Genomic DNA, 27,344 nt, shown 5'->3' with positions numbered 1-27,344 from the left:
TTTTCTGACAGAATGTTCAATTCTGTGAAATAAATGGATATTCCTGAACAAATGTAACTACCCAAAAGGCACTCTATTCACGTAACGACCGGGTTTGCCATCCTACACTTCACCACCTAAAGCCAGTAACTATCTATAGGCAGTGGAACGTTTGGTATGTATGCATGTGTATTAACATGATTAACATGGATTTTGGAAAAAGTGTTACTAACTCTGGTTGTGTTCTCCAACTATGATATTATATCACCACCTGGTGGTAATCATACCAAAATGCCAACCAGTGAAACTGCTGTCTTTGGAGTGTTCCTGTGTGTTTGATGGTTTTTAACCCTACGTTAGTCGGGGAGCAGCCCGTCTAACGTCTGTCTGTCTGTCTGTGTGTCTGTGTATGTGGCATGCATACTCGTCCCTACCTTGGTCTGGAAGCAGCAGAAGAGCTGGGTCAGGTAGGGGTGTTTCCTACCTTGGTCTGGAATCAGCAGAAGAGCTGGGTCAGGTAGGGGTGTTTCCTACCTTGGTCTGGAAGCAGCACAAGAGCTGGGTCAGGTAGGGGTGTTTCCTACCTTGGTCTGGAAGCAGCACAAGAGCTGGGTCAGGTAGGGGTGTTTCCTACCTTGGTCTGGAAGCAGCAGAAGAGATGGGTCAGGTAGAGGTGTTTCCTACCTTGTTATGGAAGCAGCACAAGAGCTGGGTCAGGTAGGGGTGTTTCCTACCTTGGTCTGGAAGCAGCAGAAGAGCTGGGTCAGGTAGGGGTGTTTCCTACCTTGGTCTGGAAGCAGCAGAAGAGCTGGGTCAGGTAGGGGTGTTTCCTAGCCAGGGCCAGGATGCGTTTCTCTGTCAGGGTACAGTCCACATCATCATCCTGCAGGATCACGTCTTTCTTCAGCACCTTCACAGCATACACTTCATCAGTTCCTTTCAGCTCAGCCAGCATCACCTACAGGGAAGACCCGTAGAGGTTATCATACACCTCATCTGTTCCTTTCAGCTCAGCCAGCATCACCTATAGGGAAGACCCGTAGAGGTTATCATACACCTCATCTGTCCCTTTCAGCTCAGCCAGCATCACCTATAGGGAAGACCCGTAGAGGTTATCATACACCTCATCTGTCCCTTTCAGCTCAGCCAGCATCACCTATAGGGAAGACCCGTAGAGGTTATCATACACCTCATCAGTTCCTTTCAGCTCAGCCAGCATCACCTACAGGGAAGACCCGTAGAGGTTATCATACACTTCATCTGTCCCTTTCAGCTCAGCCAGCATCACCTACAGGGAAGACCCGTAGAGGTTATCATACACCTCATCAGTTCCTTTCAGCTCAGCCAGCATCACCTATAGGGAAGAACCGCAGAGGTTATCATACACATGCACACAAGCACGCTCACACACACACACACACACACACACACACACACACACACACACACACACACACACACACACACACACACACACACACACACACACACACACACACACACACACACACACACACACACACACTGCTACTGCAACAACACTCAAGCCACTGACTCATTATATCTGAGGTTTATATTAAGAGGGAAGACAGACACATTAAATGATTCAGGAGGAAAAACCAACCAAACCCAAAGTACTCTGTACAACAACAAGCCCAATGGAACCAATGGAAGAGCTGACTGCCCTTAGCATCAATGGAAGGGACTGATTATTGTCCAACGAGAGAGATAGAGAAAGAGAGAGATGACAGAGAGAAGGAGACAGAGAGAGACAAATACAGGCAGACAGGCAGACAGGCAGACAGACAGTACCTTTCCAAAGCTGCCTTTGCCCAGGACCTTGATGAAGAGGAAGTCCTGCAGGGTCATCCTCTTGGTCTGGATGATCTTGAGTTCTCCGTTCTCTCGGGCGTCGCCCACCTCTGAGCCCACCCCCACCCTGCTGGAAGAGGAGGACGAGGCTGACTTGTGTTCCTGTCCACGTTGCTCAAACGACAGCGCCTTGCGGATGTTCTCCAACTCTTTCAGATCTGGGAGAAAAACCAGAGAGGGAAAGGAGAAATAAGAGTGTGTTCCTCTGTGTAAGGCCAGGGGTGGAAATAATAAGAAAAACACTCCCCGGAACCCTCCAAAGTACCACCATGAATTGAATGTACTGTACAGATGCACATTTTGACATGTGTGTGTACCTTGGTCACATGGGGAGGTGGGGGCCGATTTGGATCGGTCCTCCTCTGTCTGGGGGGTACATGGTAACGGCTGCTGGGGTTCTTGGGTTATCTATGGAGAACAACATCCTCATTTTCACCATGATCATAATCATTGTCCTGCAATCCTTCTCAATCTCTACCACATCTACCACCTCTCTCTACCACATCTCTATACCACATCTACCACCTCTCTCTACCACATCTCTCTACCACATCTAACACATCTCTCTACCACATCTAACACATCTCTCTACCACATCTCTCTACTACATCTGTAACACATATGACACATCTCTCTACCACATCTAACACATCTCTCTACGACATCTCTCTACCACATCAACCACATCTCTCTACCACATATCTCTACCACATCTACCACATCTCTCTACCACATCTACCACATCTCTCTACCACATCAACCACATCTCTCTACCACATCTCTCTACCACATCTCTATACCACATCTCTCTACCACATATCTCTACCACATCTCTCTACCACATCTAACACATCTCTCTACCACATCTACCACATCTCTCTACCACATCAACCACATCTCTCTACCACATCTCTCTACCACATCTAACACATCTCTCTACCACATCTACCACATCTCTCTACCACATCTACCACATCTCTCTACCACATATACCACATCTCTATACCACACCTACCACATCTCTATACCACATCTCCCACATATCTCTACCACATCTCTCTACCACATCTACCACATCTCTATACCACATCTACCACATCTCTCTACCACATCTGACACATCTCTCTACCACATCTTTCACATCTCTCTACCACATCAACCACATCTCTCTACGACATCTCTCTACCACATCTACCACATCTCTCTACCACATTTACCACATCTCTCTACCACATATACCACATCTCTTTACCACACCTACCACATCTCTCTACCACATCTCTACCACATATGTCTACAACATCTCTATACCACATATCTCTACCACATCTACCACATCTCCACCACATCTCTCTACCACATGTACCACATCTCTCTACAACATCTAACACATCTCTCTACCACATCTCTCTACCAGATCTACCACACCTCTCTACGACATCTCTCTACCACATCTACCACATCTCTATACCACATCTCTATACCACATCTCTATACCACATCAACCACATCCATCTACCACATCTCTTTACAACATCTCTATACCACATCAACCACATCCCTCTACCACATCTCTCTACAACATCTCTCTACCACATCTCTATACCACATCAACCACATCCCTCTACCACATCTCTATACCACTTCTCTCTACAACATCTCTCTACCACATCTCTGTACCACATCAACCACATCCCTCTACCACATCCCTCTACCACATCCCTCTACCACATCTCTCTACAACATCTCTCTACCACATCTCTCTACCACACCTAGATGTTGGACTTAATGCACTTTAGCACTTGCACTTCAACATGTAGCATAATTCTGTCATTTTTATGAAATTGCACTTATCCAGCCTACTTTCTTGTTAATATCCTTTGCTATCTGTTTTAAAATATGTGATTTTGTTTGTATGTATTGCAGAGGCGTGGACTCGAGTCACATGACTTGACTTGGTAGAAAATAAAACAACTTGAGACGACTTCGACTTGGAGCCTCACGACTCGGGACTCGATTTAGACTTGAGACATATGACTTGAAATTATCTGGACAGATTTTGTAATGTTTTGTCACTGATTTTGTGTCGCAGAATCTACGTGGATTAGGCTACTCTCAATGTAGCCAAAGACAGTATCTCACTTGCAAAAAAAACTCTGATTGGCTAGTGAAACACACACTCGACCCTCTGATTGAATCAGCAAACTGTCAATCAACACAGGTCGGGTGACCTACAGTAGTGCTGTGAGAAGGTTTTGTGGGGCTGCGTGTGAAACTGAATGGGACAAAATTCATTATATATAATAAATACATAACTAGATATAGCCTCCCATTTATATTTTATATTTATACTTTGTTTATTTGATCTGGTTACTAACACAGGCCTAGGACATTGCACCAACTTCTTGAAATCTGTGTTTCAGAACCCAAAAATGCCTTGACTGTTGACCAATGACCAGTCATTAGCATTGGGGCGCAAAGGAGGGCGCACACATCCACATTAGTGACCAGAAGACACTTGTTTAAATTTTCCCCGGTTTTACCTGGCAAAAACAGATTAGTTTACCTACGTTAATATTTTCCATATCAAGTAACGCTTTGCAACCCGCTATGGATGCATCTTTTCCACAATAGGCTAACTGGTGATTTCATTGACCATTTTCATATTTCAGATAGGCCTAGTTTGTGTGTTATAATTATATAACTCAGTGGTGGTAGTGCATATGTCTAAAGATAGCTGTAACATCGTACTACCTGCAATACTCATGGGATGAAGATGTAACATTCTGGCGAATTAACTAGGATATTTGTGAGGAAGAAAAAAAGGCTACAGACAAATCATGCTTTCCATCTGATACTGCAACACCCCAGCCATCTGATCCTGTAACCCCTGCTGTATACCGGCAGGGTAGGCCATATGATCCTGTAACCCCCGCTGCATACCGGTAGGGTAGGCCATATGATCCTGTAACCCCCGCTGCATACCGGCAGGGTAGGCCATATGATCCTGTAACCCCGCTGCATACCGGTAGGGTAGGCCATATGATCCTGTAACCCCCGCTGCATACTGGCAGGGTAGGCCATATGATCCTGTAACCCCCGCTGCATACCGGTAGGGTAGGCCATATGATCCTGTAACCCCCGCTTCATACCGGCAGGGTAGGCCATATGATCCTGTAACCCCCGCTGCATACCGGCAGGGTAGGCCATATGATCCTGTAACCCCCGCTGCATACCGGTAGGATAGGCCGTATGATCCTGTAACCCCCGCTGCATACCGGTAGGATAGGCCGTATGATCCTGTAACCCCCGCTGCATACCGGTAGGATAGGCCGTATGATCCTGTAACCCCCGCTGCATACCGGTAGGATAGGCCATATGATCCTGTAACCCCCGCTGCATACCGGTAGGATAGGCCATATGATCCTGTAACCCCCGCTGCATACCGGTAGGATAGGCCATATGATCCTGTAACCCCCGCTGCATACCGGTAGGATAGGCCGTATGATCCTGTAACCCCCGCTGCATACCAGTAGGGTAGGCCGTATGATCCTGTAACCCCCGCTGCATACCGGTAGGGTAGGCCATATGATCCTGTAACCCCCGCTGCATACCGGTAGGGTAGGCCATATGATCCTGTAACCCCCGCTGCATACCGGTAGGATAGGCCATATGATCCTGTAACCCCCGCTGCATACCGGTAGGGTAGGCCATATGATCCTGTAACCCCCGCTGCATACCGGTAGGGTAGGCCGTATGATCCTGTAACCCCCGCTGCATACCGGTAGGATAGGCCGTATGATCCTGTAACCCCCGCTGCATACCGGTAGGGTAGGCCATATGATCCTGTAACCCCCGCTGCATACCGGTAGGATAGGCCGTATGATCCTGTAACCCCCGCTGCATACCGGTAGGGTAGGCCGTATGATCCTGTAACCCCCGCTGCATACCGGTAGGATAGGCCGTATGATCCTGTAACCCCCGCTGCATACCGGTAGGGTAGGCCGTATGATCCTGTAACCCCCGCTGCATACCGGTAGGATAGGCCGTATGATCCTGTAACCCCCGCTGCATACCGGTAGGGTAGGCCGTATGATCCTGTAACCCCCGCTGCATACCGGTAGGATAGGCCGTATGATCCTGTAACCCCCGCTGCATACCGGTAGGATAGGCCGTATGATCCTGTAACCCCCGCTGCATACCGGTAGGATAGGCCATATGATCCTGTAACCCCCGCTGCATACCGGTAGGGTAGGCCATATGATCCTGTAACCCCCGCTGCATACCGGTAGGATAGGCCATATGATCCTGTAACCCCCGCTGCATACCGGTAGGATAGGCCATATGATCCTGTAACCCCCGCTGCATACCGGTAGGATAGGCCATATGATCCTGTAACCCCCGCTGCATACCGGTAGGATAGGCCATATGATCCTGTAACCCCCGCTGCATACCGGTAGGATAGGCCATATGATCCTGTAACCCCCGCTGCATACCGGTAGGATAGGCCATATGATCCTGTAACCCCCGCTGCATACCGGTAGGATAGGCCATATGATCCTGTAACCCCCGCTGCATACCGGTAGGATAGGCCATATGATCCTGTAACCCCCGCTGCATACCGGTAGGATAGGCCATATGATCCTGTAACCCCCGCTGCATACCGGTAGGATAGGCCATATGATCCTGTAACCCCCGCTGCATACCGGTAGGATAGGCCATATGATCCTGTAACCCCCGCTGCATACCGGTAGGATAGGCCATATGATCCTGTAACCCCCGCTGCATACCGGTAGGATAGGCCATATGATCCTGTAACCCCCGCTGCATACCGGTAGGATAGGCCATATGATCCTGTAACCTCCAGATTTCAGAACTGTTTTGTAGTGTATTATTTTTTCAAAACCGATTAATGTCCTCATCTTAAAGGTACCTAAAGTACAGAGTATCAAAATCCTGAGACATTTGTAAAAACATTTTTTAAGGGGGTGCAATAGCAGATACAGTTCGGCCATAAGACTCTATCACTTCTGAATTAGACATGTTCAGATCTTAAGAAGACTGTAGCTATTTGAATACAGAAATGATAGAATAACACTATTTTACCAAGATAGAGTCAGAATACATCATCAAATACATTAAGAAATGCATTATGATCTTTAGATAAATTACTGTCATCACTGAACAGCGATGTGACATCATTTACTTTTTTTGTTGTTGCTTGAATGCCATTATTGCTAGCTAGACTGGCCTAGACCATACTTAGAGGGAGATGGCAAAGATGTGTTCTGATTGGTCCATCTATATTTGTTCAAGGTTGTGATTGGATTGCAGATAGACCCTTATAGCACCAATTTCAAATGGATTTATGCAGATAGAACTTTCTAGTTGTAATTCTTTTTCCACATAAAATTGACTTTAAAAATAATATAACTTTGCAAACATATGAAGAACCATCTAAAGATCTATTATATGTGACTAACTCATTTCTGACTAAAATGTCAGATAGAACCTTATAGTCCCTAGGTCTCGATTTGTAGTTGAACAAGTCATTGCATGTATAGATTTATTTTTACTTGACTTGGAAAAACTGGTGACTCAACTCCACTTGACTTGCTCTTAGAATGCACAACTTGGTATTGACTCAAGACTCGACCCGTTTGACTTGGGACTCAACGACCTGGACTTGACTCGAGACTCGACCCGTTCGACTTGGTACTCGACTTGAGACTTGAACCTTATGACTTGAGACTTGCCTGTGACTCAAATAATATTGACATGGTCCCACCTCTGATGTATTGTGACTGCTGCAAGATTAATTGCCTCATTGAGGACATAAACATTTTCTGAATCTGAATTCTCATCAATTATTGCCCTGATCACCCCCTGCCCCTACCCATACCCCAGCTCCTCGCCCATACCCCTACCCATACCCCTGCTCCTTGCCCATATACCCATACCCCTACCATTTGCCCCTGCCCCAAACCCCTGCTCCTTGCCCATACCCCTTTCTCTCGCCAATGCCCCATGCCCCTTACCCCTCTCCCCTGCCCCATGCCCCTGGCAGTACCCCCTGACCCTGGAAGTGTCCCTTGCTCATGGCAGTTTCGCTGACCTTTTTCCTCCTCTGGGCACTGCTGGAGATCTTGTCTGGTGTGACCCCCAGGTCAGACAGAACCTTGGCGATGCCCCTCGCGTCCACCCCACAGTTAGGGGCCACGTTACTTTCACAGCGTCTGTGTACATTCACCTTGCAGACTGAGAGAGAGACCATGGTTACATCACATGTACATTCACCTTACAAACAGAGAGAATCCTTGCTATTGGAGTGCATCACAATCTTCTTGACAAGTAACACATGTTGTGAGAATTTACTATGTTAGATTAGAATTCTTTATTGTCTGATCTTCACAGATATTTACTTTACGTACAAGAAAATGCACTGTGAAATGTGAAAGACATGGCAAAGACCAGACATAACATCAAACATACACATTCATGAAACAACAAAACAAGAATGCCAGTTTAAGGACTCTTACCCCTTCCTTCCACATTACATAGCTGTCCCTCCTATATTCAATCTTTTTTTATTATCATTTTTTGTTGTTGTTGGTCAGCTTTCATATTGCAGATAGATTGTTGCTTCCATCAATTTAATTGTCTGCATCATTTCCAATCCCCCATATATTTTTTAAGTCATATATATATATATATATATATACATACATAAAGTGCTTTCGGAACATATTCAGACCACTTGACTTTTTCCACATTTTGTTATTTTACAGCCTTATTCTAAAATAGAAATGAGCATGAGATGTTTCTTCAACTTGATTGAGGTCCACTTGTGGTAAATTCAGTTGATTGGACATGATTTGGAAATGCACATATCTGTCTATATAAGGTCCCACAGTTGACAGTGCATGTCCGAGCAAACACCAAGCCATGAGGTCGAAGGAATTGTCCATAGAGCTCAGAGACAGGATTGTGTTGAGGCACAGATCTGGGTAAGGGTACCAAAACATTTCTACAGCATTGAAAGTCCCCAAGAACACAGTGGCCTCCATCATTCTTAAATGGAAGAAGTTTGGAACCACCAAGACTCCGCTCTGCCAAACTGAGCAATCGGGGGAGAAGGGCCTTGGTCAGAGAGGTGACCAAGAAGCCGATGGTCACTCTGAAAGAGCTCTAGAATTCCTCTGTGGAGATGGGAGAACCTTCCAGAAGGGCAACCATCTCTGCAGCACTCCACCAATCAGCCCTTTATGGTAGAGTGGCCAGACGAAGCCACTCCTCAGTAAAAGGTACATGACAGCCCGCTTGGAGTTTGTCATTAGGCACCTAAAAGACTCTCAGACCATGAGAAACAAGATTCTCAGGGCTGATGAAACCAAGATTGAAGTCCTTGGCCTCACGTCTGGAGGAAACCTAGCACCAACCCTATGGTGAAGCATGGTGGTGGCAGCATCATGCTGTGGGGATATTTTTCTGCGGCAGGGACTGGGAAACTAGTCAGGATCAAGGGAAAGATGAACGGAGCAAAGTACAGAGAGATCCTTGATGAAAACCTGCTCCAGAGCACTCAGGACCTCAGACTTGGGCGAACGTTCACCTTCCAATAGGATAACGACCCAAAGCACACAGCCAAGACAACACAGGAGAGACTTCGGGACAAGTCTCTGAATGTCCTTGAGTAGCTCAGCCAGAGCCCGGACTTGAACCCGAACGAACTTGATCTCAAACCCGATCTCTGGAGACCTGAAAATAGCTGTGCAGCGATGCTTACCATCCATCCTGACAGAGCTTGAGAGGATCTGCAGAGGAAAATGGGAGAAACTCCCCAAATACAGGTGTGCCAAGCTTGTAGCGTCATATCCAAGAAGACTCGAGGCTGTAATCGCTGCCAAAGGTGCTTCAACACAGTACAGAGTATTGGGTCTGAATACTTATGTTTTTATTTTTTTATACATTTGCAAAAAATTTAAAACCTGTTTTACCTTTGTCATTATGTGGTATTGTGTGTAGACTGATGAGGTAAAACATGAATTCATTATAGAGTAAGGCTGTAACATAACACAATGTGGGAAAAGTCAAGGGGTCTGAATACTTTCCAAATGCACCGTATATATAAATATACATACATATACACATGCATATCCTATGCTCAATCTTACACATCCCCTTAATGTCCAAGGTCCCTGAGCGTTGCACATAATGTTATTGCACACCGCTATAGTTTCAATGTCCGTGATTAGTAGTGAGTTGTAGTGCATTTGTTTATATATGTCAGTGTGTGTGTGTGTGTGTGTGTGTGTGTGTGTGTGTGTGTGTGTGTGTGTGTGTGTGTGTGTGTGTGTGTGTGTGTGTGCGTGTGTGTGTGTGTGTGTGTGTGTGTGCTTGTGTGCTGGCATACCTTTGCATTGCAGCCCTTGTCTGAGCAGTCCCCACAATAGTGATCCACAGTGGTCACAGAAGGTTAGGACTTTGAAGTTGTGAATACCAAACTTATGAGGCATATTAACACTGAACCGCTGGGATCCAACCTGCAGGGGGAGACAAAGAACACTGATAATAACACAGTCACACCCCTAGATTGATTCACCTAATAATAACTTAATATGTGGAGAGATGCCTACCTCCTCTGGTGTAGTGTCCTCCTTGTCTTTCTTCATCCCAGCACACTTTGTGATGATGAGCTCATGGCAGCGCTTATGGACTACACACGTGCACACTAGGAGACACCAGACAACTCAGTCATTCACTTCCAATTCAACACATTAGTTGAATTATCCCCAAAGGCCCTATTACATATAGAGTGATAGGAATACATATTGGTGTGCAGATAGATGTCACACAGAGAAAGTGCCAGTAAGGAGAGAGAAAGTAGCTATATCACCTTGACACTGGTAGCCCTGTTTCCCGATCACACCCCTGTTGAGATAGATGCATAGTCTCACTGACATTTCACTCAATGCAACATAGAGTCAGATTCAAAATGGAACATTATTATATTAGATCAGTGGAATTGTAAGGTGTTGCTTAGAATGAAGTGCATATGTTTGGATCCAAAATAAATATTTCCTGACCCAATTTAAAACGTTTCAAACTCTTGCTATATTTGAAGACCCTCACAGCTTTGTCACATTCACATACATTTTTTCATGTTTCTGATTGAAGGCTCAATCTGTAATTTCAACAGCCTGACTGTGCTTCAAGTAAACTGTAATTAAAGCTATTTTTCCCTTTTCCTGTTGAAAAACAATATCCCACGTATAAATACAGTAATGTGGACAACACTTGAAGGTAAAAAAAATATGTTTTGAGCAGAATTGAGTTTTTTAGACAGAAGTGCAAACTTCATGAAGTCGGCCATTCAGGGAGTTGGTCAATGGTGCCCTCTGATGTCATCGGCCTCCCCCCTTGCTTGGGGGAACAATGGAGAAACAATAGAGTACCACAGTATGAGTCATAATACCCATTAAACCTAGCGGTCAAACAAGGAACTGGTTCCAATCGTTTGTCTACCATTCATTTTTCCCATAAGGGATTTTAGAAACACTTAAAATAAGGGCTGTATTTCGTGTAGGCATTTGATAACCATGTACAACTTTAACCATGTACTACTTCAATCAATATATTCACCTGTATTTACACCCCCAAAATTAAATGGTAATTAGTTGCTAATGTGGCTATCATAAAGAACTACAAATGCCATGATGATTTGGACGAGACTGCCGAATCGAGGCAAAGGTAAGTATCTCTGGATTAACTGTCTAAAGCTAGGTACATTTAGTATTAAATAAATTGACTACATTTATTTTACATTGACAATTCTGTAAACTGTCTTGGACACCCTTTAAATTGACACAATACCTGTTAGCAAAGGTGTCAGCTAGAGACGACGTGCAGGAGATGGCAGGGATTTGTAGTCTTGCATGATGTCTACGTTGATGCTAATTAGCATTTCCGAATCTGAGAGTAAATAGAGCCGAATATATTGATAAAAGTCCCCTTGTCCGAGAGAGATTTACACGGTTATAAAAACATCATACCAGGGTGAGACTACACAAAACACAGCCCTTTGAAGTGTTTCTAAAATCAAATGAATGGTGGAAAAACGATTGGAACCATTTCCATGTTTGACCATTAGATTTTATGGGTATTATGACACCTCCAATGTGGGGCTCTATAGAGAACAAAAGAGGAAAGCCCCCCCCCCCCCACTAGTGCCATGTCATGAGGATACCTGGACCACCAATTGAGATGTGCCTTTTGCTAAGTAAATCAGGTGATAAATGCAGACTGGAGTGCGACTTTAATTGAAATTGAACCATTGAACAGCAGGAATTCTTACAGACTGTGCCTCTCAGTCTAATTTAATAAGTTCATCAGGTACATTGCTAGGTGCTACATGTCAGGTTCCCGAGCCAGAGCAGTGTGTTCTGCCACCTTTAGCAGAGCTGTCACTGTGGCAATGTGGCCATATTTTATGGCTGAGTCGGGGTGTGAGAGGGGGAGGAGGGGGTGGAGGGAAGATGGAGAGGCTGGGCCTGAAATAGCCACAGCTGTGTGCTAACACTCTTTATCACCTCTGTCAGGGAGCCACATCACCCCATTACCCCCCGGTTACACTTATGGCCAATTTCCACCTGAGACTTACCTCAGTGTTTTACCAAAAAGGCTCAGACTTTTTTGTTTCCACCTCCATGGACCATCTCCAGTGTCTCACTGGGCAATGGTCTCAGCTGACCTGCTCTGACTTGGGGCCAAGGCCCTGGAAAAGGGGTCTTTTTAGCTGGCATTTACAGAAAAATTCTAACTGTGAACATGGGTTAACAACTTCCACGGCAAACACCTTCTCACAAAGCAACTGTCTTGATGATGCAGAGGTTGTTGATTCTGCTCTTCACACGTCTTTTGTGTCACACTCCTGATGGAAACACAGTTCGCCAAAAATAACACTAGAGCTTTTACACGAACATACACACTGACGACACACTGGTGTGGGGTAAGTCTCAGGTGGAAATGGGAGCGTCTGAAATTGCGACAGTGTCCTGCAGTCAGTTAGGGACCTTTTGACAGCGACACTGTGTTTGAAAGTTCATCAGAGAACTGGAGGCACTTGTCAGTGAGAGAAAGACTATTGTGCACTGCCAACAAGACTCCTGTTGTATCAATGAGATACTGTTTGAAGTAACATCAACCTGTAGGCAGGCACTGTTCCCAGTTCAGATCAGACTCTTCTCACAGCTTTAACGGACTCCGTGTGCACTACAGTGATTTGTTAGGTCATAAGCTTTGGGAAGCAGGAATTGTCAGCTTGTACTACAGATGCGTGCTTGGTGCATGTAGCTTGGTGCATGTAGCTTGGTGCATGTAGCTTGGTGCCATCGGGGAACAGAGAACCAGCTGGACTCTCCAGGATAAAGCTTCCACTGTCACACTGTAATGGCTAGCCTAGGGGCTTTTCCCACTGTCTCCATGGCAACACTGACAGACAAGAGCGCCGACCGTCCATGACCACGCATATAAAGTCTCTATAAGCTGACGTAGGTAGGTGTGTGTGTGTCTCTCACCATATAAAGTCTCTATAAGCTGACGTAGGTAGGTGTGTGTGTGTCTCTCACCATATAAAGTCTCTGCAGTGGGAGCAGTAGGTAGGCTGTCGTAGGTATGTGGCCATGAACTTGTGTCCGTTGACCTGATGGACCCTCCTTCGTACGGCACCCTGCCTCTTCCTTGGCCGCATGCGCTCCCGAAACACACGCTCCTCTGCATTCTCACTGGAGCCTGGAGCTGGAGAAACACATTATTAGCAAAACCAGGAAATCATAAGATTGTAACATGGGAAACACATGACTTCCTCTTTAATGTATCAACTGGTACACAACAGATTGACACAAGAAGGAGGCTGATGAATTATATCACATTGGTGAAGAGTCTGCCAGTAGTATGCTTCTCCACAGTGCTACTCCAACCCCCATACAGCTGGGAGGGAATGGAACAGTCTATTGCTACTCCAAACACCCTAGCTGGGAGGGAATGGAACAGTCTATTGCTACTCCAAACACCCTAGCTGGAAGGGAATGGAACAGTCTAGTGCTACTCCAAGCACCCTAGCTGGGAGGGAATGGAACAGTCTATTGCTACTCCAAACACCCTAGCTGGAAGGGAATGGAACAGTCTAGTGCTACTCCAAGCACCCTAGCTGGGAGGGAATGGAACAGTCTAGTGCTACTCCAAACACCCTAGCTGGGAGGGAATGGATCAGTCTAGTGCTACTCCAACCCCCATACAGCTGGGAGGGAATGGAACAGTCTATTGCTACTCCAAACACCCTAGCTGGAAGGGAATGGAACAGTCTAGTGCTACTCCAAGCACCCTACCTGGGAGGGAATGGAACAGTCTAGTGCTACTCCAAGCACCCTAGCTGGGAGGGAATGGAACAGTCTAGTGCTACTCCAAACACCCTAGCTGGGAGGGAATGGATCAGTCTAGTGCTACTCCAAGCACCCTAGCTGGGATGGAATGGAACAGTCTATTGCTACTCCAAACACCCTAGCTGGGAGGGAATGGAAAAGTCTAGTGCTACTCCAAACACCCTAGCTGGGAGGGAATGGAAAAGTCTAGTGCTACTCCAAACACCCTAGCTGGGAGGGAATGGAACAGTCTAGTGCTACTCCAAACACCCTAGCTGGGAGGGAATGTAACAGTCTAGTGCTACTCCAAACACCCTAGCTGGGAGGGAATGTCCAGTGCTTAAGCAACAAGGCCCGAAGGGGTGTGGTATATGGCCAATATACCACATTTTTAGGCACGACACCTAAGAGTGTGCCTGGACACAGCCCTTAGTCGTGGTACACTACATGACCAAAAGTGGGTGGATACCTGCTTGTCGAACATCTCATTACAAAATCATGGGCTTGAATATGGAGTTGTTTCCCCCTTTGCTGCTATAAAAGCCTCCACTCTTCTGGGAAGGCTTTCCACTAGATGTTGGAACATTGTTGAGGGGACTTGCTTCCATTCAGCCACAAGAGCAGGTCGGGCACTGATGTTGGGCGACTAGGCCTGGCTCGCAGTCAGCGATTCAATTAATCCCAAAGGTGTTCGATGGGGTTGAGGTCAGGGCTCTGTGCAGGCCAGTCAAGTTCTTACACACCGATCTCGAAAAATAACATTTTTGTATGAACCTCGCTTTGTACACAGGGGCATTGTCATGCTGAAACAGGAAAGGGCATTCCCCAAACTGTTGCCACAAAGTTGGAAGCACAAAATTGTCTACAATGTCATCGTATGCTGTAGAGTTAAGATTTCCCTTCAATGGATCTAAGGGGCCAGAACCATGAAAAACGGTCCAGTGAGCTTTACACCACTCCAGCCGACGCTTGGCATTGTGCATGGTTATCTTAGGCTTGTGTTCGGCTGCTCGGCCATGGAAACCCAATTCATGAAGCTCCCGACAAAAAGTTATTGTGGTGACGTTGCTTCCAGAGGCAGTTTTGCAACTATTTTCACATGCTACGTGCTTCAGCAGTCAGTGGTCCCGTTCTGTGAGCTTGTGTGGCCTAATACTTCGTGGCTGAGCAGTTGTTGCTCATGGACGTTTCCACTTCACAATAACAGCACTTACAGTTGACCGGGGCAGCTCGAGCAGGGCAGACATTTTACAAACTGACTTGTTGGAAAGGTGGCACTATGACGGTGCCACGTTGAAAGTCACTGAGCTCTTCAGTAAGGCTATTCTACTGCCAATGTTTGTCTATGGAGTTTGCATGGCTGTGTGCTCGATTTTATACACCTGTCATCAATAGTGTGGCTGAAATAGCCAAATCCAGTCATTTGAAGGGGTGTCCACATACTTTGTACATATAGTGCCTTTAGAAAGTATTCAGACCCTTCCACATTTTTGTTACGTTACAGCCTTAATCTAAAATGTATTTAAAAAAAATATTTTATCTACACACTATACCGCAATCTACACACTATAATGACGAAGTAAAAAACGGTTTTTAGACATTTTTGCATTTTTGCAAATGTATTAAATACAACAGAAATACCTTATTTACATAAGTATTCAGACTCTTCGCTATGAGACTCAGGTGCATCCTGTTTCCATTGATCCTCCTTGAGATGTTTCTACAACTTGATTGGAGTCCACCTGTGGTAAATTCAATTGATTGGACATGATTTGGAAAAGCACACAACTGTCTATATAAGGTCCCACAGTTGACAGTGCATGTCAGAGCAAAAACCAAGCTATGAGGTTGAAGGAATTGTCCGTAGAGCTCCGAGACAGGATTGTGTCGAGGCACACATCTGGGTGAGGGTACCAAAACATTTCTGCAGCATTGAAGGTCCCCAAGAACACAGTGGCCTCCATCATTCTTAAATTGAAGAAGTGTGGAACCACCAAGACTCTTCCTTTCCTACAGCTAGCCGCACGACCAAACTGAGCAATCGGGAGTAAGGGCCTTGGTCAGGGAGGTGACCAAGAACCTGATGTTCACTCTGACAGAGCACTAGAGTTCCTCTGTGGAGATGGGAGAAGCTTCCAGAAGGACAATCATCTCTGCCGCACTCCATGAATCAGGCCTTTATGGTAGAGTAGCCAGAAGGAAGCACTCCTTAATAAAAGGCACATTACAGCCCGCATGGAGTTTGCCAAAAGGCACCTAAAGACTCTCAGACCATGAGAAACAAGATTCTCTGGTCTGAAGAAACCAAGATCCAACTCTTTGACCTGAATGCCAAGCGTCACCTCTGGAGGAAACCTGGCACCATCCTTACGATGAAGCATGGTGGTGGCAGCATCATACTGTGGGGATGTTTTTCATCCCGAAGGTTCACCTTCCAACAGGACAGCGACCCTAAGCACACAGCCAAGACAAGACAGGATTGGCTTCAGGACAAGTCTCTGAATGTCCTTGAGTAGCCCAGCCAAAGCCCGGACTTGAACCTGAACAAACATCTCTGGAGAGATCTAAAAATAGCTGTGCAGCGAATCTCCCCATCCAGCCTGACAGAACTTGAGAGGATCTGCAGAGAAGAATCGGAGAAACTCCCCAAATACAGGTGTGGCAAGCTTGTAAGGTCATACCAAAGAAGACTCAAGGCTGTGGATCTGAATACTTATGTAAATGTGATATTTCAGTTTTCTATATTTTATAAATTAGCAAACATTTAAAAAATCCTGTTTTTGCTTTGTCATTATGGGGTATTATGTGCAGACTGGTGAGGGAAAAACGATTTAATAAATTTTAGAATAAGGCTGTAACCTAACAAAATGTGGAAAAAGTCAAGGGGTCTGAATACTTTCCGAATGCACTTTATAGTGTATATTGGCCATATATCACAACCCCCCGAGGTGCTTTATTGCTATTATAAATTGGTTTCCAACGCAATTAGAGCAATAAAATAACAGTTTTGTCGTACCCTCGATATATCACAGCTGTCAGCCAATCAGCATTCAGGGATCGACGCACCCAGTTTATAATTACACATGACTACCTCTAGATGGTGGTACTTCCGCAGAGGTGAATACACAGATAACAACTCAACAACCTCAACGCTATGCAGACGCTGGAGAGGTGATTAACAGGCTTGTCTCACACACGCACACACACACACACACACACACACACACACACAGAAAACTTGTAATCAAACATTTGTCCGGATACACACACACACACAGAAAACTTGTAATCAAACATTTGTCCGGATAGGATAGCCTATATGCTACCTAGCTCACCAGTGACTGATTCAACCTTAACTAAGAATAATGCAGGATATGACATGCTGGTGATTGAGCTCTCCCAGTGTCCCAGTGTGAGTGTGTATGTAGTGTACTGTAGCTGCTGAGGTCTGGATCAATGGATTGACGGGGTCGGCTGTGATACAGAGCAACCATATTGGAGACCTGTCAACCCTACTCACCAGGGCAGAAGACAAGGTCACTCAGAGAGCTGCACATCTCTCTCTCTCTCTCTCTCTCTCTCTCTCTCTCTCTCTCTCTCTCTCTCTCTCTCTCTCTCTCTCTCTCTCTCTCTCTCTCTCTCTCTCTCTCTCTCTCTCTCTCTCTCTCTCTCTCTCTCTCTCTCTCTCAGCTTCACACATTTACTGTATGCACACAGCACACATGCACACTCACACACATGCACTCACACACACACACACACACACACACACACACACACACACACACAACACACACACACACACACACACACACACACACACACACACACACACACACACACACACACACACACACACACACACACACACACACACACACACTCACGGTTGTGGATTGCTTAGGTTTAGATTACACTCTGCCACTTTGTTAATTATACTGTCAGCCTGGGGGGGGGGGGGGGTATAAATATATGTAAATATATATATATATATAAGAAAACAGAACTTGTTATGAACTTGCTATGTCACTGGTATGTTACTGGTAGGTGACAGCCCCCTGCCACATGGTCTGATAGGTGACAACCCCCTGCCACATGGTCTGGTAGGTGACAGCCCCCTGCCACATGGTCTGGTAGGTGACAACCCCCTGCCACATGGTCTGGTAGGTGACAACCCCCTGCCACATGGTATGGTAGGTGACAGCCCCCTGCCACATGGTCTGGTAGGTGACAACCCCCTGCCACATGGTCTGGTAGGTGACAACCCCCTGCCACATGGTCTGGTAGGTGACAACCCCCCTGCCACATGGTCTGGTAGGTGACAACCCCCTGCCACATGGTCTGGTAGGTGACAACCCCTTGCCACATGGTCTGGTAGGTGACAACCCCCTGCCACACAGTTATTTTGGTTGGTGGTTCACTCGGACCCAGAAAAAACACTGAGTGAAAGCAGTGGGATCTAGGTCCATGCGAGGGATTCACTGTCAGAAAGACACAACCCTAAGGTGTCGGCACAGTGCTGGTTGTATTAGTGCTGAGTAAGACCCCAGGACTACATGCCCCTCTTAACACAATACACTGACTGGCACATTTTGGTTTCTGGGGTCAACTGGGGCTGTGTGTAATTTTACCTGTAACTGGGAGCAACAGCTGCGCCACAATGAAGTCATGTCCATTGTTGAAAAAATTCTCCCTCCGCGCTCTCTCTCCCCTCAGTGTGCCAGGGTGTTGTATCATATATGACCACTGTGTGGAGCTGCAAGATCAGGCCCTGTATCCCTGTCTGTCTGTCTGTCTGTCTGTCTGTCTGTCTGTCTGTCTGTCTGCCTGCCTAACCCTAACCTAATTTGATTTAGTCAAACTTGACCCCTAAAGCTAATCAATCACACACTCCTCTCCTCACTTAACTCTATACAGCACAGAGAGACAGAGACAGAGAGAGAGAGAGAGGGGGGGAGAGACAAAGAGAGAGAGACAGAGAGAGAGAGAGAGAGAGAGACAGAGAGAGAGAGAGAGAGAGACCGTGCACACTGCCCACAAAATTAGGTGGAAACTGAGCTGCACTTCCTAACCTCCTGCCAAATGTATGACCATATTAGAAACACATATTTCCCTCAGATTACACAGACCCACAAAGAATTCGAAAACAAATCCAATTTTGATAAACTCCCATATCTATTGGGTGAAATACCACAGTGTGCCATCACAGCAGCAATATGTGTGACCTGTTGCCACAAGAAAAGGGCAACCAGTGAAGAACAAAACTATATTTATATTTATTTATTTTCCCTTTTGTACTTTAACTATATGCACTTTAACTGTCATTATAACATTGTATAGAAACATAATATGACATTGGAAATGTCTTTATTTAAAACAACTTTTGTTAGTGTAATGTTAACTGTTCATTTTGTATTGTTTATTTCACTTTTGTTTATTGTATTATCTATTTCACTTGCTTTGCCAATGTAAACAAGTTTCCCATGCCAATAATGCCCCTTAAATTGAAATTGAATTGAAATTGAATTGAGATACAACCAACCTCTAGCAGAGAAGTAGAGGAGAAAAGGAAAGAAAGTGAAAGTAGGGGAGAGAACAGAAAACAGAGCAGCTGTACACTACTGTTCAAAGGTTAGGGGTCACTTAGAAATGTCCTTGTTTTTGAAAGAAAAGCATTTTTTGTCCATTATTGATCAGAAATACAGTGTAGACATTGCTCATTTTGTAAATTACTATTGTAGCTGCAAACGACAGATTTTTTATGGAATATCTACACAGGCGTACAAGGGCCCATTATCAGCAACCATCACTCCTGTGTTCAAATGGCACGTTGTGTTAGCTAATCCAAGTTTATCATTTTAAAAGGCTAATTGAGCAACCCTTTTGCAATTATGTTAGTACAGCTAGAAACTGTTGTCATCCTTAAAGAAGCAATAAAACTGTCCTTCTTTAGACTAGTTGAGTATCTGGAGGATCAGCATTTGTGGGTTCGATTACAGGGTAAAAATAGAAACAAATAACTTTCTTCTGAAACTCGTCAGTCTATTCTTGTTCTGAGAAATGAAGGCTATTCCATGTGAGAAATTGCCAGGAAACTGAAAATCTTATTAGCTAACACAGCTAACACAGCATGCTAACATTGGCTAACACAACGTGCCATTGGAAAACAGGAGTGATGGTTGCTGATAATGGGCCTCTGTATGCATATGTAGATATTCAATAATAAATAAGCTGTTTCCAGCTACGATAATCATTTACAACAATAACAATGCCCACACTTTATTTCTGATCAATTTTATGTTATTTTAATGGACAAAAAAAGAATATATTTTCTTTCAAAAACAAGGACATTTCTAAGTGACCCCAAACTTTTGAACGGTAGTGTACGTTTAAACACGCACACACACACAGGGACGTGCACACACACAGGGACGTGCACACACACAGGGACGTGCACACACACAGGGACGCACACACACACAGGGACATGCACACACACAGGGACGTGCACACACACAGGGATGTGCACACACACAGGGACGTGCACACACACAGGGACGTGCACACACACAGGGACGCGCACACACACAGGCACGCTCACACACACAGGCACGCTCACATGCACACACAGGCACGTACACACAGGCACGCACACATAGGCACACACACAGACACACACACACACACACACACACACACACACAGTAAAATCAATGGAGTTAATCTCAAGAGCATGGAAAATCTGTTCTTGGAGAGAGTGGTGCAGGCAGGAGTGAGAATTGCCACCGACCTGACACACCCACTGAACCAAGAGTACCAGCTCCTACCATCAGGCCGTCCATATAGAGTCCTTTACAAAACCTGTACAAAACCGCCAGAGCCCAGAAATCATTTGTCCGCACTAGTATAAGTCAATTTGAATTTACAAACTGAACTGTATCAACTTGTTACCTGCTGTGGTTATTGCTTGTGGTTGATGTATTTATATACTTATGTGGTGATGCTGTGCTGTGGTTTGTTGAGATACAAGACACATTTACTGAAAAAAACACAATAGAATGATAATAATAATATTATTATTCATGTACACTACATGACCAACAGTATGTAGACATCTGCTCGTCAAACATCCCTTTCCAAAATTATGGGTATTAAAATGGAGTTGGTCCACCCTGCTGCTATAACAGCCTCCACTCTTCTGGGAAGGCTTTCCACTAGATGTTGGAACATTGTTTCAGGGACCTGCTTCCATTCATCCACAAGAGCATTAGTGAGGTCGGGCACTGATGTTGGGTGATTAGGCCTGGCTCACAGTCGGCGTTCCAATTCATCCCAAAGGTGTTCGATGGGTTTGAGGTCAGGGCTCTGTGCAGGCCAGTCAAGTTCTTACACACTGATCTCAACCATTTCTGTATGGACCTCGCTTTGTGCACGGGTGCATTGTCATACTAAAACAAGAAAGGGCCTTCCCAAAACTATTGCCACAAAGTTGGAAGGACAAAATAATCTACAATGTCATTGTATGCTGTAGAGTTAAGATTTCCCTTCACTGGAACTAAGGGGCCTAGCACGAACCATGAAAAACAGCCCCAGACCATTATTCCTCCTCCCCCAAACATTACAGTTGGCACTATGCATTGGTGCAGGTAGCGTTCTTCTGGCATCCGTCAAACTAAGATTCATCCAACAGACTGCCAGATGGTGAAGCATAATTCATCACTCCAGAGAAGGTATTTCCATTACTTCGGCGATGTCATTTCCAAAACACTCTACTCAACAAATTGGATGCAGTCTATCACAGTGCCATCCATTTTGTCACCAGAGCCCCATATTACTACCCACCACTGCGACCTGTATGATCTCGTTGGCTGGCCGTCGCTTCATACTCGTCGCCAAACCCACTGGCTCCAGGTCATTTACAAGTCTCTGCTAGGTAAAGCCCCGCCTTATCTCAGCTCACTGGTCACCACAGCAGCACCCACCCGTAGCACGCGCTCCAGCAGGTATGTCTCACTGGTCACCACCAAAGCCAATTCTTCCTTTGGCCGCCTCTCCTTCCAGTTCTCTGCTGCCAATCTCTGGAACGAACTGTAAAAATCTCTGAAGCTGGAGACTCTTACCTCCCTCACTAGCTTAAAGCACCAGTTGTTAGAGCAGCTCACATTTCACTGCACCTGTACATAGCTCATCTGTAAATTGCCCATCCAATCTACCTCATCCCCATACTGTATTTATTTATATATGTATCTTGCTCCTTTGCACCCCAGTATCTCAACTTGCACATTCATCTTCTGCACATCCTACCGTTCCAGTGTTTAATTGCTATATTGTAATTACTTTACCACTATGGCCTATTTATTGCCTTTCCCTCTCTTATCCTACCTCATTTGCACATGCTGTATATAGATCTTTCTACTGTATTATTGATTGTATGTTTGTTTATTCCATGTGTAACTCTGTGTTGTTGTATGTGTCGAACTGCTTTGCTTTATCTTGCCCAGGTCGCAGTTGCAAATGAGAACTTGTTCTCAACTAGCCTACCTGGTTAAATAAATAAATAAAAATAAATTGCTCCAGAGTCCAATGGCAGCGAGTTTTACACCACTCCAGCCAACGCTTGGCATTGCACATGGTGATTTTAGGCTTGTGTGCGGCTGCTCAGCCATGGAAACCCATTTCATGAAGCTCTCGACGAACAGTTCTTGTGCTGACATTGCTTTGCTGATTTTTACACGCTACGTGCTTCAGCAGTCCAGTTCTGTGACCTTGTGTGGCCTACCACTTCAAGGCTGAGCCATTGTTGTTCCTAGACATTTCCACTTTACAATAATAGCCCTTGACCGGGGCAGCTCTAGCAGGGCAGAAATATGACCAACTGACTTGTTGGAAAGGTGGCATCCTATGATGTGCCATGTTGAAAGTCACTGAGGCCATTAAAGCCATTCTACTGCCAATGTTTCCCTATGGAGATTACATGGCTGTGTGCTCAATGTTATACACTTGTCAGCAACGGGTGTGGCTGAAATAGACTAAACCACTAATTTGAAGGATCCACATACTTTTGTATATACACTGTAAGTGTTCAACACCATTCCCCTCTACAGTGTCTCTTGCTAGGCGCTTCCTCACTCTGCAGGCATGATGTTTCAACTCCAGAGATGAAAAAACCAACCCTCAGATATACTGCGCCACACGCCACTGCTCTCATTCTCACCCCCACGGTGTGAATGTGTGCGCCTGTGTCAGCATGTGTGTGAGCATGAGCATGTGCGCACATGCCGGTGTGTAGTGTGAGTGTGTGTGCCTGTGTGTGTATGTGTGTGTGTGTGTGTGTGTTACCGAGCGTGTGTATGTGTGTGTATGGGTGTCGAATTCACCGTGGGTGTGTTTCAGGCTGTGTGTGTGAGTGTGTTTGTCACCGAGCATGTGTGTGTGTGTTTGCGCCTGTGTGTGTGTTTGTGTATTTGTCTGTTTGTGGACCTGAACATTCCCAGCCAAGTCTATCTGTGACAGTTGTCCCATCTGTAGCCTTTGGCCAGACAGAAGGATGATCAGGGAGGCTGTGGAGGGGATGACTTAGTGGATGACTTTGTGGAAGACTTAGTGCAGGGATGGGCAACTCCAGCCCTCGAGGGGGGGGGGGGCTGATTGGTGTCACACTTCTGGTCCAGTCCCAGCCCCATCCCCATCCCCAGCCCCATCCCAGCCCCAGCCCCATCCCCAGCCCCATCCCCAGCCCCATCCCCAGTCATAAACAGCGCTGTGCTTGCGAAGAGCTGCTGGCAAAACGCACGTAAGTGCTGTTTGAATGAATGCTTACGAGCCTGCTGCTGCCTACCATCGCTCAGACAGACTGCTCTATCAAATCATAGACTTAATTATAACATAACACACAGAAATACGAGCCTTTGGTCATTAATATGGTTGAATCCGGAAACTATAATTTCGAAAACAATACGTTTATTATTTCAGTGAAATACGGAACCGTTCGGTATTTTATCTAACTGGTGGCATCCCTAAGTCTAAATATTCTTGTTACATTGCACAACCTTCAATGTTATGTCATAATTACGTACAATTCTGGCAAATTAGTTCGCAATGAGCCAGGCAGCCCAAACTGTTGCATATACCCTGACTCTGCGTGCAATGAACACAAGAGAAGTGACACAATTTCATCTGGTTAATATTGCCAAGCTAAATATGCTTTTGGTCCAGCCCCATCCCCATCCCCAGCCCCAGCCCTTCCCCATCCCCAGCCCCAGTGCAATGGAGTGCAACGTGAGGCAGGTGGTTATAGTGTTGGACTACTTAACTGTAAGGTCGCAAGATTGGATCTTCCAGCTGACAAGGTGAAAATCTGTCGTTCTGCCCCTGAACAAGGCAGTTAACTGATCTTATCCAGAGAAGTGGATGACTTAGTAGGTAGGGATGGATTACATCAGACCTTATCCAGAGGAGTGGATGACTTAGTGGGTAGGGATGGATAACATCAGACCTTATCCAGAGGAGTGGATGACTTAGTGGGTAGGGATGGATTACATCAGACCTTATCCAGAGGAGTGGATGACTTAGTGGGTAGGGATGGATTACATCAGACTTTATCCAGAGGAGTGGATGACTTAGTAGGTAGGGATGGATTACATCAGACCTTATCCAGAGGAGTGGATGACTTAGTGGGTAGGGATGGATAACATCAGACCTTATCCAGAGGAGTGGATAACTTAGTGGGTAGGGATGGATTACATCAGACCTTATCCAGAGGAGTAATAAGCAATACATCCCATCTAGGTGGTGGGTTAAAGCATAGTATTGGCTTTAGTTTACGAGATTATCAGTCCCTGGCGAGGGAGGAGCTGGTTTTTACATAATGTTTTTTATTTATTCTTAACAAATTTCCATTTTTGTTGTCAATTCACGCAATAAAAAATAAAAAACCGTATATGTTTCCTAGCTGGACACGCAAATGATGCCAAGTACTAAATAAAGAACCAATTGAAATTTGGCAGCAGTACAAAAGGATTTAATATCTTTCTGAGTTTTCTCTGATGTTTGTGGAACCACCTGCAACTGCACATGGACATTTATAAGATACCTGTTTTCCAGAATCGAGAACGAAGAGAATATCATATAGTTGAAGAATCTATGGCGGTATTTTCTATAACCTGTAACATCCAGTACTGGATACATCACATTATCTGGCTTACAATCTGTAGCTAAGTTGGAGTAGGACGCAGACCACCCTCCTCTGTCCTTCTCCTAGTAGCCGAGCTGTTGCCTTTTTTTTGTCTGTCAGGATGTTCATTTTCCAGCTCATAAACTACAATCCTTTGCTGTGATGATTTTTGTGATTCATTCTCTCACTTTTGTCTCCCGTGATCTATTCAGTGCTCCTCTCCTTTGTCCTGCGCCCAGAGATCAAACAAGCGTGAATCACCAAGCATGGGCTCAGCTAATTCATTCCCCTGTGAGGAGAACCATCCTACTGCAGTGTGAACTCGCCCTGCCGTCACTATTTAGACATTGAGACCAAATACGCATTGGCCTGTTGTCTTCTTTGTGGGTTTTGTCTTCCACATTCTAGTGCCTTTTAGAGTTGAAGAACGCCAACTACAGATTAAAATGCTTGTTAGAGCATCTCGAAGACTAAATTCAAAATAGACGAGGTGAGAAACAGATTCAGTTTTACTATTGTAAAATGCAGTGATGAGAAATCTATTGTCCACATCAGGAGCCCAGGCTTTTGACATAGATGGGAGAGTTCTCGTCTCTGAATCACACGATCTTAAGATTCAGTCCGCTAAGGCACTTGTCTCTCTCTACAGCGGTCCGCTACATTGGTGACCAGGGTGGGAACCTTTTGGATACACGCTATGGGGCTCGGGCACACGAATGCTTCCTAGGGAGACGGGGGGATACTGAAGCATGCATTGACGAACGTTCTACTGTCTCCATCAGAGGCTTTGGCAGGGATAAAAAAAAGCTCTCATTTCTGGACTGCAACACTGTAGGATTATACCTCCCACGGTACTCTCTCTCTCTATATGCAGTACATTGATTGGTAGGTTACACGATATTTAGATACTTCAAATATGCCTGAGACACCTTTGCTATTTGTCTCCATACTCAATAAAGGGTGATACACTAATGTGATTGGTCTTATGTGATTGGTCTTATGTGATTGGTCTTATGTGATTGGTCTTATGTGATTGGTCTTATGTGATTGGTCTTATGTGATTGGTCTTATGTGATTGGTCTTATGTGATTGGTCTTATGTGATTGGTCTTATGTGATTGGTCTTATGTGATTGGTCTTATGTGATTGGTCTTATGTGATTGGTCTTATGTGATTGGTCTTATGTGATTGGTCTTATGTGATTGGTCTTATGTGATTGGTCTTATGTGATTGGTCTTATGTGATTGGTCTTATGTGATTGGTCTTATGTGATTGGTCTTATGTGATTGGTCTTATGTGATTGGTCTTATGTGATTGGTCTTATGTGATTGGTCTTATGTGATTGGTCGTATGTGATTGGTCTTATGTGATTGGTCTTATGTGATTGGTCTTAGTATTTTGTGTTTTCTTTATTATTTTGGTTATCGTTGTCTCTGATTGGGAACCATATTTAGGCAGCCATATTCTTTGAGTGTTTCGTGGGTGATTGTTCCTGTCTCTGTGTTTGTTGCACCAGATAGGGCTGTTTTGGGTTTTCACAGTTATTGTTTTTGTATAGTGTTTGTATTTTTAATCTTTTATTAAAGATGTTTATGAATAACCACCCTGCATTTTGGTCCTCCTCTCTTTCAATGGAAGAAAGCTGTAACAGTGATGGTGTTCTTTGCTTGAATGTATAGGCATGAAACATACATGATGGAAAACATGTCTCACACTCAGTCATAGTTAGCAGTAGAATAATGGATTGGCAAGAATTTGGCACGGTCAACTTCCAGTCGGAAAGTTAGGCTAATCATTTAAAGCACCTAAATATACTCACCTTCACTGAACATGTAGTATTTCAATCTCAAACATTAATTTCCCAACTGCTTGTTCTATAATCCTGCAGCCTCTTTATCATTG

The 27,344-nt window shown here is 45.1% G+C and overlaps 1 protein-coding gene across 1 annotated transcript in view; it reads right to left on the bottom strand.

Moving 5' to 3' along the window:
* LOC109870171 (protein kinase C epsilon type) overlaps window positions 1-27,344 on the bottom strand; it is a 157,221-nt gene that overhangs the window by 63,830 nt on the left and 66,047 nt on the right. Inside the window, exons 3-10 of the mRNA XM_031804764.1 lie at window positions 13,479-13,647; window positions 10,748-10,782; window positions 10,488-10,582; window positions 10,265-10,394; window positions 7,967-8,109; window positions 2,169-2,259; window positions 1,792-2,009; window positions 764-937 (exon numbers count right to left, since the gene is read on the bottom strand). Of these exons, the coding sequence (XP_031660624.1) occupies window positions 764-937; window positions 1,792-2,009; window positions 2,169-2,259; window positions 7,967-8,109; window positions 10,265-10,394; window positions 10,488-10,582; window positions 10,748-10,782; window positions 13,479-13,647 (1,055 nt within the window). The remainder of the gene's footprint in view (window positions 1-763; window positions 938-1,791; window positions 2,010-2,168; window positions 2,260-7,966; window positions 8,110-10,264; window positions 10,395-10,487; window positions 10,583-10,747; window positions 10,783-13,478; window positions 13,648-27,344) is intronic.

This window comes from Oncorhynchus kisutch, linkage group LG25 (genome assembly GCF_002021735.2).
Source record: "Oncorhynchus kisutch isolate 150728-3 linkage group LG25, Okis_V2, whole genome shotgun sequence".
Lineage (NCBI taxonomy): Eukaryota > Metazoa > Chordata > Actinopteri > Salmoniformes > Salmonidae > Oncorhynchus > Oncorhynchus kisutch.
This window is presented reverse-complemented; position numbering and strand designations above follow the sequence as displayed.